This window comes from Diabrotica undecimpunctata, chromosome 7, assembly GCF_040954645.1.
Source record: "Diabrotica undecimpunctata isolate CICGRU chromosome 7, icDiaUnde3, whole genome shotgun sequence".
NCBI classification, from domain to species: domain Eukaryota; kingdom Metazoa; phylum Arthropoda; class Insecta; order Coleoptera; family Chrysomelidae; genus Diabrotica; species Diabrotica undecimpunctata.
The window spans coordinates 23,609,388-23,622,144 of record NC_092809.1 but is presented as its reverse complement, the minus strand read 5'-3'; the positions used below and the strand labels follow the sequence as shown (position 1 = coordinate 23,622,144).

Below are 12,757 nucleotides of genomic sequence, written 5' to 3'. Positions count from 1 at the left end.
CATTGCGGCAACGATCTTCAAGGTAAAAAAAATAAAGGAGGTGATGTCTTGATCCCGCGTATACTGATGATTTCAACGAACGTACCATTTGATTTTAAACGTTTACAATTTCTCGTGTTTTTGGCTTTGACAATGACAATAAACAAAACAGAAAGCCAACCGTAGAAAGTTTGCGGAATTAGTTTAGACTTTTTATATTTCGCGCATTCGCCATTATTCGTCTATCAGAAAACCGTTATCGTTGTATAACGCAAAAAAAAATATTTTTATCAGAAAGCATTAAATTGATTTAACTTTTTTTATGCATATTATGTTTGAGTTTTTTTTCGTATTATTAATTCTAAGACGGTACGAAGTTTGCTGGATCAGCTAGTCTAGTATTTATAATAAAATAGATATTTGTGATAGTAATCTCAATTAAGAGGTCTCCTAAGTTTCGAGGATGAGTTTCTCTGACCTATGCCGAACTTTCCCAGTACATTCTTCAGGTCGGCATCCTATGTAGTGTTGCTGCCTTTTACGTTAAAATCACCGAATATTAAGATTATTACTCGAAATGTTTAGAATTGTTGTTTTCAATTTTTTGTAGAATGTCTCGACTTTTATGTGTGTGCTGTGCTGGTCGGCGCATAGACTTGTACGATATTGAATTTATGGGGTTTGCTTTCCAGTTTAAGGAGAACTATCTTATAGGTCACAGCTTTGAATTTGACGATATATTTTTTAAATCTTGGTGAAACCAGATAGGCTAGAGTAAAATTTATTTAGGCACATACAAAGTAACTACCTACTTTCAGAAATACTTAATTATTTATTTGACAATAAAATAACCCTAGAAAATTAAGCAAACTCCATATAAAACTAAAACTAATTACTTTAAAACAAATAGTACACAGTAGTTTTGAGAAATACATAACAACCAGCTGGGATTAAATCCAGCTTGGATTAAAATTAGCATGAATTAGAGCGTACTATGGCTTAAAAGATTGAAAAAGTCGATAATTTACAAAAATAAGCCTCGAACTTAAAACAAACCTGTAATTATAATCGCACACCTTTAGTTATATATATATTTTCACAAAAAATATAAAAAGAAATTAGAAAATCTGATAGGAGATTTACAAAGGTGTAATTCATAAAAATTTACATATTATTAATAACCGTTACATATTTTCCTTGGTTTAAAAATAATATATCGGTCCAGTTTTAATCATTGCACGTGACTTTTTAAAATAAAATGAGAATCCTTATGAAATAAACAGAAAATATAAGATACTAAATTATACATTAAATAAAGTATAGAATTTGTCCAATATATTATTCTGGACAAATTGTAGTTCACATGAGATCTGTAGCATCTTACCTAATTCCTCATTCTTCTTCTTTATCTTTTGGCAGCTTAACCTTGGATGTGTCTTTACCTGTCTAGCATAGTTCTTCTATTCAGACCTCTTTTATGCCCTTCTTCACCATTGTTATACAATAATAATTTTTAGGTCGCCTTCCACACCATCTTCCAAGTGATCCAACCATCTCGTTCTGGGTCTTTTGTTTTTGTCTTCCTATCAGCTTTAATTGTAGTATTTTTTTTGTTGATTGTGTATCTTCTTGTCTCTGGACATATCCGAGCCATGGTATTCTTTGACTTTTCACAAATCTTACAATATTGTGCCCTTCACTTAAATTATTAACTTTTGGTCTACATTTGGTCTAAACATTGGTCTAACAGACCAAAACCCTCAAATATCTGCTTATTGCGGCAACCGTGCAAGCCTTTAGGAGACATCCGTTTAAATACTTTCTGAGCAGTCTATATTAAGTTTAGTCCTACAGTATCGTCGTGACCCTTATAGTATTTGCATCGTAGTAACGGTCGTTTTGTAAACGTGAAGGTCCAGTAGGCCAGGTATTTTGGATTCATCAATTAGTCTATATTTGTCCACTGCTGAACGTAGGCCTCCTGTAAAATTTTCCACCTATTACTATCTTGTGCTTCTTGCATCCAGTTTGTGATGATGCGCTTGATATCATCCGTCCATTTAGTCGGTGGTCGTCCTCTGCTTCGATATGCCTCTTGCCTTGGTCGCCATTCCAGAATCTTTCTGGTCCATCTGTCATCCGTTAATCTGGCAACATGTCCGGCTCAAGCCCATTTAGCCATGGCTATTTTTTCCACTGCATCTGTGACTCCTGTTCTTCTTATTTCTAGGTTTGGTTTTTTATCTCTGATGGTAAAACCTAATATTGATCTTTCCATAGCGCGTTGTTTAACTCTTATTTTATCTATTGTTCTTTTTGTCAGAGTCAGTGTTTCTGCACCATATGTAAGAACCGGTAAAACACACTGGTTAAAAACCTTTCTTTTTAAACAAACTGGGATAACAGACTTGAAAATGTTATTCAATCTACCAAAGGCAGCCCATGTGAGACCTATCCTTCTTTGTATTTCAGTTGTCTGATTATCTCGGCCTAAGCGAATCTCATGCCCTAGATACTTGTAAGCTATTACTTGATCGATGCTATGGCTCTCAATCAGAATTTTACCGCTGACTACAAGGTTGGTCATAAATTTTGTCTTTGAGGTGTTAATTTTAAGACCAATTGTTTTTGACACTTTATAGAGCGTGTGTAGCATTTTTGTAGCTTTATCAACTCTATCAGATATTAAAACGATGTCATCGGCAAATCTTAGGTGGTTCAGATCTTCCCCATTTATATTAATTCCCATGTTATGCTCTCGTTCCATTTGCTTAAACATATATTCAAGAACAGCTGTAAACAATTTAGATAGTATCATCCTGTCTAATTCCACGTTCTATTCGAAACTTCTTGGTATCTTCATGAAGGCGGACACAAGCTGTACCAGTTTCGTTAATACTTTTAATCAATGCGATATATCGGTAGTCAATACGCCAGTCAGCCAATGCTCGAAGCATTTTATGATGATCTATAGTATCAACCGCCTTTTCATAATCTACGAATATAAGAAAGATAGGCTTGTTATACTCTGTACACTTTTCTATTAGCGTTTATATAACTTGTAGATGATCATTTGTTCCGTATCTGGAGCGGAACCCAGCCTGTTCACAAGGTTGGTAACTATCCAGTTTGTTCACAAGCCGTTTTGTTATTATCTTCATGAATAGTTTGTATGTATAGGAGAGCAAACTAATAGGTCTGTAGTTCTTTAGGTCTAAAATGTCACCTTTTTTGTGCATTATGGTTATTATTGCATTATGCCTCTGGGAGGGGGTTACGCCCTCTTGTCAAACAAGTATTGAACATATTTTTCAACACATTTACTAACGTTCCTTCTCCTTCTTTGATTTGTTCAATGATTATCTTATCTTCTCCAGGTGATTTATTGTTTTTCATCTCCGAGAGAGCTGATTTTAATTCCTCTGTTGTGATATCTAGGATGTCTTCTGAGCCTACATTTTGAACTTTTGGTATTTGATTTTGATCAGGATCTGGAAGTTCTTCTTGCTTATACAATTCTGAGTAAAAATCTTAAGCAATTTTTAAAATATCTTCTTTATTTGTTATAGTTTCTCCTTTTTTATTTACAAGTTTACAAATATTTTTCGATCCTTCAGTCATTTGTCGGGGTAGAACTTTTAAACTTTTATTTTTATCAATGACTTGAGTTATGTAATCAGTGTTGTAATTTCTGACATCGTTTCGAATCGATTTTGTGATATCTTTGTTTAACTAACAAAGTGTTATAAAATTATCTGTGTATTTGTCTTTCAATTCTCTTCTTTTGTTTATAAGATCTTTAGTAGCTTGAGTGAGTTTATCCATCTTGTTTTTTCCTTTTTCCTTATATTTTCTATGAGCGTTTCGAATCGCACTATTTATTCGCATGTTTGTCACCTCTATATTAAATGCATTTTCATTTAGATGTTCTACTTCTTTCAGTTCTGAAGTTATGAGATTCTGATAAGCCACTCTATCTTCTATCGATTTCCATTTATTAGAATGCCTCTCTGTTATCATTGCTGTACTCTCTCGTCTAATGTTGATCATTATTTTTGCTCTAACCAACCGATGGTCACTCCCAACAGTGATTTTATTAATTACTGTAACATCTTGGACAATATTTATTCTATTTGTGATGATGAAATCAATTTCGTTTTTTGTTATGCCATCTGGACTAGCCCACATCCACTTACGTTGTTGGTTCTTTTTGAAAAATATGTTCATCACATTGAGCTGATGATGCAACAAAAAATGTACTAGCACACCTCCTTTATCATTTCGCTCACCTTATCCAAATAAGCCCATAGCCACTTCTGCGTTACCTTCTTTGAATCCAAGTTTAGCGTTAAAATCGCCCATTAACATTAGGTGGTGGGTTTTATCTTTGTCTATAGCTCTATTTATATCTTTATAAAAGTTTGCGATTTCTTCATCGCTAAGGCTCGTCGTGGGATGTCAATGTAGCAGATGTCCTGATTTTAAAACTAATTGGTTTTCTCCTTTTCTTCGTATTTCAGAAAGTCCCAATACATCCCATTTTATGCAGTTAAGTTCTTCCTGTAATTCAATGAGCTTATCTTCAGTTGCAAGCGTCCTTACGTTATAAGTGGCAATATGCAATGTTCGTTGTCCATAGTAGCCGTGTCTATCCCGGTGATAGACACGGCTATAGATATTTTGGATTAGAGTGATTTTATTTATAAAGTGATTATGGTGTTTTTACTTATTACAGATTGTGTATTGGTGAAAAAAAAATATTGTATTTTATATTTTGTTTATAATAAACATAATTATTTTAATAATTCAAATTTTTTTAGTAAGCATGAGTAGATCACGATGCAGCGGAACTGATGGTACTAAACCAGTAAATTTGGCTGACCCAGATTTTGATAACAAAATACATGCCTAGCTTCGTTCTAAAAAAATTCAGATACTGAACTTTTAAAGTAACATTAACCCTCGTATGAACCACAACAATCCATAACCGACTCTTTCGGAGTGAATCATGTGAACATCTGTAAAGAAAAAAGTGGCTTTCAATGACAGGGGACGGAACCTTCAAGATATACAAGGACTCAAAGACATCATATTATCATAGGGTTACCAGGCCTAACAGCGTTAACCCAGATACTCCTAAAACATTTTACCTTAAAATTTTTAATAAATTCTGCTATAAATGGCTTTTTAATATTTTTTTGAAGCTATTTTCTTGTGGCATTTTATTAATTGAATTTACTAATGTTTGTATTTTGATAACGATTTCCGAAGTGGAAATTGAAACGTCAATAAACGTCCTTTAACCTTTAATTGTGGCTTATTCCCATTTAAATAGTAATTATTGGCTTTTTACTTAAATTATTATTCTATTATTTGATTTGTTTTTGTTGCAGGTAAGGAGTTGACAATGAAATCGTCCAAGACGGTGAAATGATAAAATAATGAAATTAAATGTGTGTAAGTAAATTAATTTTTCTTGGATATTTTTTTGGATTTTACCCTTGGTTTTTAAACACGTAATTAAATACAAATATTAGTATTTTACTTATTCAGGATTGTACAGTCAGGACAATTTTCACGTTCAGGGGTTTATCAAAGCGACTTTATTATAACACACATGACATAAATCAGAGTTAGATAGGTGGGCAACAAATAGGTACACACACAAAGGAAATATCCATTCAAACGATCAATTTTTCATTCACACCTTTCATTTAATTTTTTTGCAGAAATAACATCAGTTTAAAAATGTTTGTATTATCTACACTTAATCTTCTTCTTCTTCTTAGCCTTCTGTAGTCCATGTTTGGACATAGGCCTCTCCCAACTCCTTCCATCGGTCTCTATCCTGAGCAACATATTTCCAATTTATTCCGGCTATTCTTTTAATGTCATCAAGCCATCTCATCTGTGGTCTTTCTCTTGGTCGTTTACTTTTGTAAGGTCTCCAATGTTGTATTGTAGTATTCCAACGTTGGTCTTTTTGTCTAGCAGTGTGGCCCGCGAAGCTCCATTTAAGTTTGGCAATTTTTGTTGCTATGTCCTCGACTTTTGTTTTTGATCTTACCCAGTCGTTCCTCTTTTTATCTGACAGTCGTATATCTAACATTGCTCTTTTCATTGTTCTTTCTGTTGTGGCTAGTTTATTCATGTTTGCCTTGGTTAGGATTCAGGTTTGACATCCATATTTCATGATAGGAAGGATGCATTGGTTGAACACTTTGCTCCTCAAGTATTGGGGTATTTTGCGGTTCTTAAGTATCCAACTAAGTTTTCCAAATCCTGCCCATGCTAGTCTTGCTCTTCTAGTAATTTCCGCACTTTGATTCTCTTTGTCAAGTATCAGGATTTGGCCTAGGTAGATATATTCCTGGATTTGTTCTATCTCACTGTCATTTATAGTTATACGTCTGGGGTCTTATGTGTTTGTCATTATTTTTGTTTTTTTCATATTCATTTTTAGACCGACGTATTGGGAGCTGCTGCTAGTTCCCCCATCATAATTTGCAGTTCCTCGAATGTGCTCGCTATAATCACTACGTCGTCAGCGAATCTGAGGTGGTTTAACTTGTTGCCATTAACGTTAATGCCATAGGTTGACCAATTTGTAGTTTTGAAGACGTCTTCTAGGGCTAGGTTGAAAAGCTTTGGCGATATTACGTCTCCTTGTCTCACTCCTCTCTTAATGGGGATGGGATTTGTATTTTCGTCTAGTTGTACGATCATAGTTGCATTTTCATATATATTATGTATTAGTTACCTATATCTCAAATCTATTCTACAATTATTAATAGCTTGTTCTATGGCTTACATCTCGACACTATCAAACGCCTTTTCATAGTCGACGAAGGCAAGAAATACGGGTAGTTGGTATTCATTTGCCTTCTCTATCAATATTCTCATTGTCAGCAGAGGGTCTGATGTACTATATCCTTTGCGGAAGCCAGCCTGTTCAACCGGTTGGTAATTGTCCATTTTGTAGGTTAACCGGTTGTTAATAATTCTCATAAATAGTTTGTATACTTGACTAAGCAACGATATAGGTCTATAATTCTGAAGATCACATTTGTCCCCTTTTTTGTGTAGGAGTATTACTAGACTCTCGTTCCAGTCTTTGGAGATATCTATTAAATAGCTCTGTTAGTACAGGGATTGTTAATGTCTTGCTTGTTTTTAACAGCTCGGCAATTATACCGTCGTGTCCTGGAGCTTTATTATTTTTTAGCTCTTTTAAAGCTCTTTCTATTTCGAATCCCTTTATGTTTGGTAGTACTTCTGATCCCACGTTTTTTATTTTTCTTTTGACGTTCTCCTTTGTTGTTTCATAAGGCTGGACTTGCGAGCTGTACAAGGATGTGTAGAAGTCTTCGACAATATTTGATATTTTATATTTGTCCTTCTCTTCCTTATTGTTGTCGTCTTTAATTTTCATGATTTTTTGAACTCCCAGTGTGGGTCTTAGACATTTTAAGCCTCTGTTGTTGTCAATGACTGGCTCTATTAAGTTCTCGTTCCATTTTTGTATATCGCGTTTTATTTCTGTTCTAATTGTTTTATTAAGTTCTCTGTATTCTTGAGTATAGCGTTTGTTTTGAGCTAGTAATTGTCTTCTTTCCGTCATTAGCTGTTTAGTTTTATTGCTTATTTTGTCTTCTTTAGTCCTTGTTTTCTTTGCTACCTATAGTCCTGCTGCGAGAAGGTTTTTATTTATGTTTTTATTAATCTCGTCACTTTGATCTTGATTATGTGGAAGATCAGATTCGAACTTATCCGCTAAGACCCCTCGGAATTGCTCTTCATTTGTTCTTAGTTTAAAGGCATGTATCCTCGTTGTTTTTTAAAAAATTCTTTTTCTCTCTTCTTTCTAGTTAATATTTATTTTTGCTTTAACTATAGAATGGTCACTACCCGTTGTTACGTTGTTTATTGTTGTGACGTCTTCAAATAGTCCTTTGTTGTTTGAGAGAAAATAGTCTATTTCATTTTTGGTAGTTCCTTTAGGTGCGACCCATGTCCACTTTCTGTAAGGTTTCTTTTTGTAGAAGGTATTCATAACATACATGTTTTATTGTTCCAGGAATTCCATTCTATAGTTAATAGTACATTTAATTTTAATGGCATCTTTAAATCTGCTTTTAGCAATTCTTGAAGCAAACACTTGTATTAAGATTTAAGGGACAATTAAAAAATATGTGATTTAGATCAGCTATGATAGTTCTATGCTCACATCTGTTTGTTGGGGGAACTTCAATTTTATGTAAATGCTTCCAAAAACATCTAGGTACATGATCTACTTTTAATCTTAGAATAGTCGACACTTTATTTCTACTTGGTGCAACAACTCTGTAAAATTGGTTCGCAGCTACTGTTGGTTTTAATTTAAGCAAAATAGTGCCAATTAGTTTCACCGAACTGAATCCAACGTCTATCCCATTTAAATTTATTATGCTGTTTCACATATCCAATAAAATCACGTATTATTCTTCATGTGTTATTCAAGTGGATTTTTGGCTATTGAATCCACAATACTATTAATCATATCTGAATGAAACTAACACTAATGAATGAAAATATTGCCGAACATGTATAATTAAATTTACCTGTTAAGCTATATCCTAAATTAGGCCTATACTTATCTGTATATTAAAACATATAAGAGGTCAAAGCAAAAAACGTATATTATTTTAGTAACAGAATTGTAAGCAAACTCGAAATATAACTCTGTTTCATTGTAGGTTGGGTCTCAATTTACTTTTTATTATGTATTTCATCGCGTCTGGTTCGGAGAAAAGTAATGAGATAGAAAGGAAAAAAGTAATATGTTCTTTCACATGTTCCTTTGACGCCTGTATTAAAACGGGGGGAAATGCAAAATTATTTTACCACATAAACTCCTCATTTTAGAAACCTACGAATAAGAATAATATGTTAAATTTGAAATTGAAAAATTGGCGGCGTGGATAATTGAAAGTGGGATGAAAAATCGTGTAATACATATCTATAGGGACGTTACGCCATAGAAGTTATAGAAAAAAAATGTCGATCTAAGGAATCGAATAAGAAAGTCAGCGATTAGAGTTTTCTAATCTCGTTTTAAAGTAAAATTTTTATCGTTCATACTGATTGTTTTACCGTTTTCATCATTTTTGGACTCCCTATTGTATATACACAATTTATATACCGTGAAATGGGGTGAGATTGATCAATTTTAACTTTATTTGATTTATATTTTAAACGTTTTTGTGACTGTTCTATATTTAAACACTTCACGTGCCATATTGATATTCAGTTAAATGTGTCGATAGCAATTAAAGTAAATTGTATACTCACGCTTAATCAAGCCATTAAGAGCGATGCTGGGAATATTTATATTCCACTATGCATCAACAACTTACCCATATAAATAACCATCATTCTTGTACTCATTGCGTCGAGAAAGGACGATAAATATACAAAAATTGCTTTTTATTTGCTATCGACACATTTAACTTCATCTTTCCTCACTAGATGTCTCTAGTAGCATACTTTGGTAATTATTTTTTCTATAATTTCCAGAGTAGACGGTGCGTTTTGATTTGGTTTGAGACAGGATCATAGCGACAATGCGCTCTAATGAGTTTTGCAATCGGTTAGGAAACCATGTTGGGGTTCTATTACCCAGGACCTCCACATGAAGAGCATTTGGCTGATAGTTGTGCCCCTATCGCGCATCAGAGTGCTATAGGGGGGAAGGGATGGTCTTGAGCATTGGAGTGCGGTGGGGTGACTCCTGTTTTACTCAAGTTAACACACCTCGCTCCAATGAATTGTTACACCCGAACGTAATTCCTAGGGGTGAACATTTCTCACAGGCTGGTTTCAATCAAATTACTTGCTTGATTTGGTTTGAGTCTTCTTATAAACTCTCTCTAATGACGGGTAGACCCAGAAACACGTTTTAGGGAGTGGTAAGAGACTCAAATTAAATCGAAACGCAACCATTTTCCTATATTAATATCTAAAGAATAGTGATTTATCACTAGTTTTGTTTTAATTATTAAGAAAATCCACTTATCTCATAAAAAAGGGTGATCAATCTTGGACTCGTACTAGTGCTTTTAAATAGAATATGATCAACCTTAACCCTGACCAGTTCGGTCAGACAATTTTTTGAATTTTTACAAAGGGCTGAGATTGATCATGCGGGGTGAGAATGATCACACTATTTTTATTGTACTATTCTTTATTTATACAAAAAAGAACATATTTTAACAACTAAAAATGTAATTCAGATCAATTTATAAAAAAAGAAAATTTGATTTAACATTTTTTATATTAATTTCTCCGCGAAAATGATATTTTTGTATCCTATCCTATCCTATGTAACTACTTCCTATCCTATGTAACTACTTCCTTAAAGGGAACAGTGGATATATCGTTTTCAATTATTTTGAAAATTTTTCTCGATCATGCTGATTTAAAGCCTTGAACTTCGATTTCTTCTCCTTCTAAAACTTCTTCCTGCCTACCTGACAAACATAGCAAAATTTCGTCTTATTCCGAGAACCCAACAAAAATCTCACTAACAGAAATTTTCCCTTCGTGATGTTTTCTAATGAAGGACAAAAATATTTAAACTCCTCTTCATCTTTGTTAATATCAACATCACTGTTGCTGTCATCTAATTCTAGGTTTTCATTTGAATCATCGTCACTGGACTCCTCTGATGGTTTAGGTGCTGTAACACTTGACCAGGTGACCAGTTTCGGCTGCTAACAGTTTTCTTTACCGTCTAGGTTTTTCAGAGCCGGAATTGTACCTCAAGTCTTTCAAAAAGTTAGTAAGAGAGCATCTAGGCTCGGCTTGATCAATAGAGTCTTGTGGTGGGTTTTTCAAACCTCGATTGGGGTTGAATGGTGCAATGCCACATTCTTCAAGACCAGAAAGTAAATTTCCTTTATTCAGGATTTCAAGTGTTTGCTTTAGCAGTTTACGAAATTCATTTTTCGGAATGCCAGAGGTTTTGGAATTTTGCATTTTCCATAATGTTAAAGTTTTCCTCCAGCTTTCTTTTTAGGGCCTGAAGAATGCGACATCCGATGGCTGGCAAATATTAGTAGAGTTGGCTGCTGAGCATGCAAGTATTATATCATTTTATTCACATTTTCTCAGAACATCTTGATTAAAATGAGGTGCTATCTCATTTTAATATATATTTATGTGATATATATCGCACCTTGAGAACTATAGGCATTAACTGCTAAAAAATCCTAAACTGAGTTGACTATGAGGAATTATTAAAAAAAATGCTGTATGTCATTGGTTAAGATCTCCGAAATAAGTGTACTGAACGTGTAAGTATGATTATTATTACCAATATTATAACCTATAATTACTTACTGTTCCTCTGATGGGTGGCCTTCCTAGGAACGACTACTACTGAGTGTTTTTTATTTATTTATTTATTATTTGGGTATTTAGCAACACGAATTTAAATAATTAAGTATGTCAAGTTTCAATGAATGCACAGTTATATAGGTAGTTTAAATTGATAATTAATTTGTTTAAATTTTAATTCAGTTACCACCCTTGCTAGAAGAAGGGACTTTATTCTCAAGAGAAAATGAAATTCAAACAGAAATTTCAGAGCTTAAAAGAGTTGGCCGAGAAGATAGTCCTACAGAAATAATCTCAGAGAGAGATACGTGAAAGAATGGAAATCCATCAACAATGTTAACTGACAAAGCTGCAAGTCGTGGAGAAGAGCTGTTCCAAGCAAAAATAGCCTCTGAGGTATGTTCGTAGCGCATTCTTTTTTATTAGAAGTCAATATTTGTTCCTACTTAAATAACTGGATTGATGGCCTCTCTATATTAGTTTTTTTACTCCAGTTAATTATTGTTGTAGAAGCATAATTTCATAATCGATCATCTGCCCCAATGATTGCGAGAAGCCTGTGCTACTAAATGGGAATAATATCTAATTAAAATTAAATTAATAAAACTAGTGCCATGATATGATGTTTACAATTAATTTTATTTGTAGTTACGGGATATTAAACTTTTTGTTTTATTTCAGATCACCAGTAGTTTTGTTGGCTGTAGTGGTGTGAACCTAGATCAAGACCATCGAACTGGTAGTGATCGTCAAACAATTGTAAATACCTAAGTCATTCATCATCATTCTTAGTACCTATGTTGCCAGTACTAACCACAGTAATATTCGCTTTTTACAATTATTTTATTTTACAGGATGAATCTTCACTATTATCAGCATTCAGCGATGACAGCATTGATGATCCAACATGGTGGCCGGTACTGCCACATGAATCAAGCGGTGAAAATATTACCGAAGAAGATGCCATCATCGAAAAAATGTTGATAAAAACTTACAAGTTGGAGCAAGCGTAGTGAATGAAGATTTAAATGCAGAAAATAATATGTCAGTCAATGCAATGGATGAAGAGGAGAAAAAAAATACAAGGAAAAGGAAGCGCCAGCCAGGAAAATGGAAGAAAAATTTGAGGAAGACACAAAGAAATTTAGGACAGGCTTATACTAATGCCAAAAATGTTTAAGTTCCTGCTAGAGGTATGAAAAATAGGTGCAATGAAAATAAATGTAAATTTAAATGCAATAAAATAACAGATGAACAGAGAATCCAGCTGTTTACAAAATATTGGAGCTTTAGAGACCTCATGTTGCAAAGAAATTTTGTTTTAAAATTCAAAACATTTTTTATGTCAACTCTGAGCATAAGTGATAAATTTATCAGAAACATTCAGTTAAAAACACAGGAT

At 33.7% G+C, this 12,757-nt stretch overlaps 1 protein-coding gene across 1 annotated transcript in view; it reads left to right on the top strand.

The window, feature by feature from the left end:
- The window catches only part of LOC140446314 (uncharacterized), a 52,689-nt gene extending 41,022 nt beyond the window's left edge, over window positions 1–11,667 (top strand). Inside the window, exon 4 of the mRNA XM_072538855.1 lies at window positions 11,539–11,667. Within this exon, the coding sequence (XP_072394956.1) occupies window positions 11,539–11,667 (129 nt within the window). The remainder of the gene's footprint in view (window positions 1–11,538) is intronic.
- The last annotated feature ends 1,090 nt before the right edge of the window (window positions 11,668–12,757 follow it).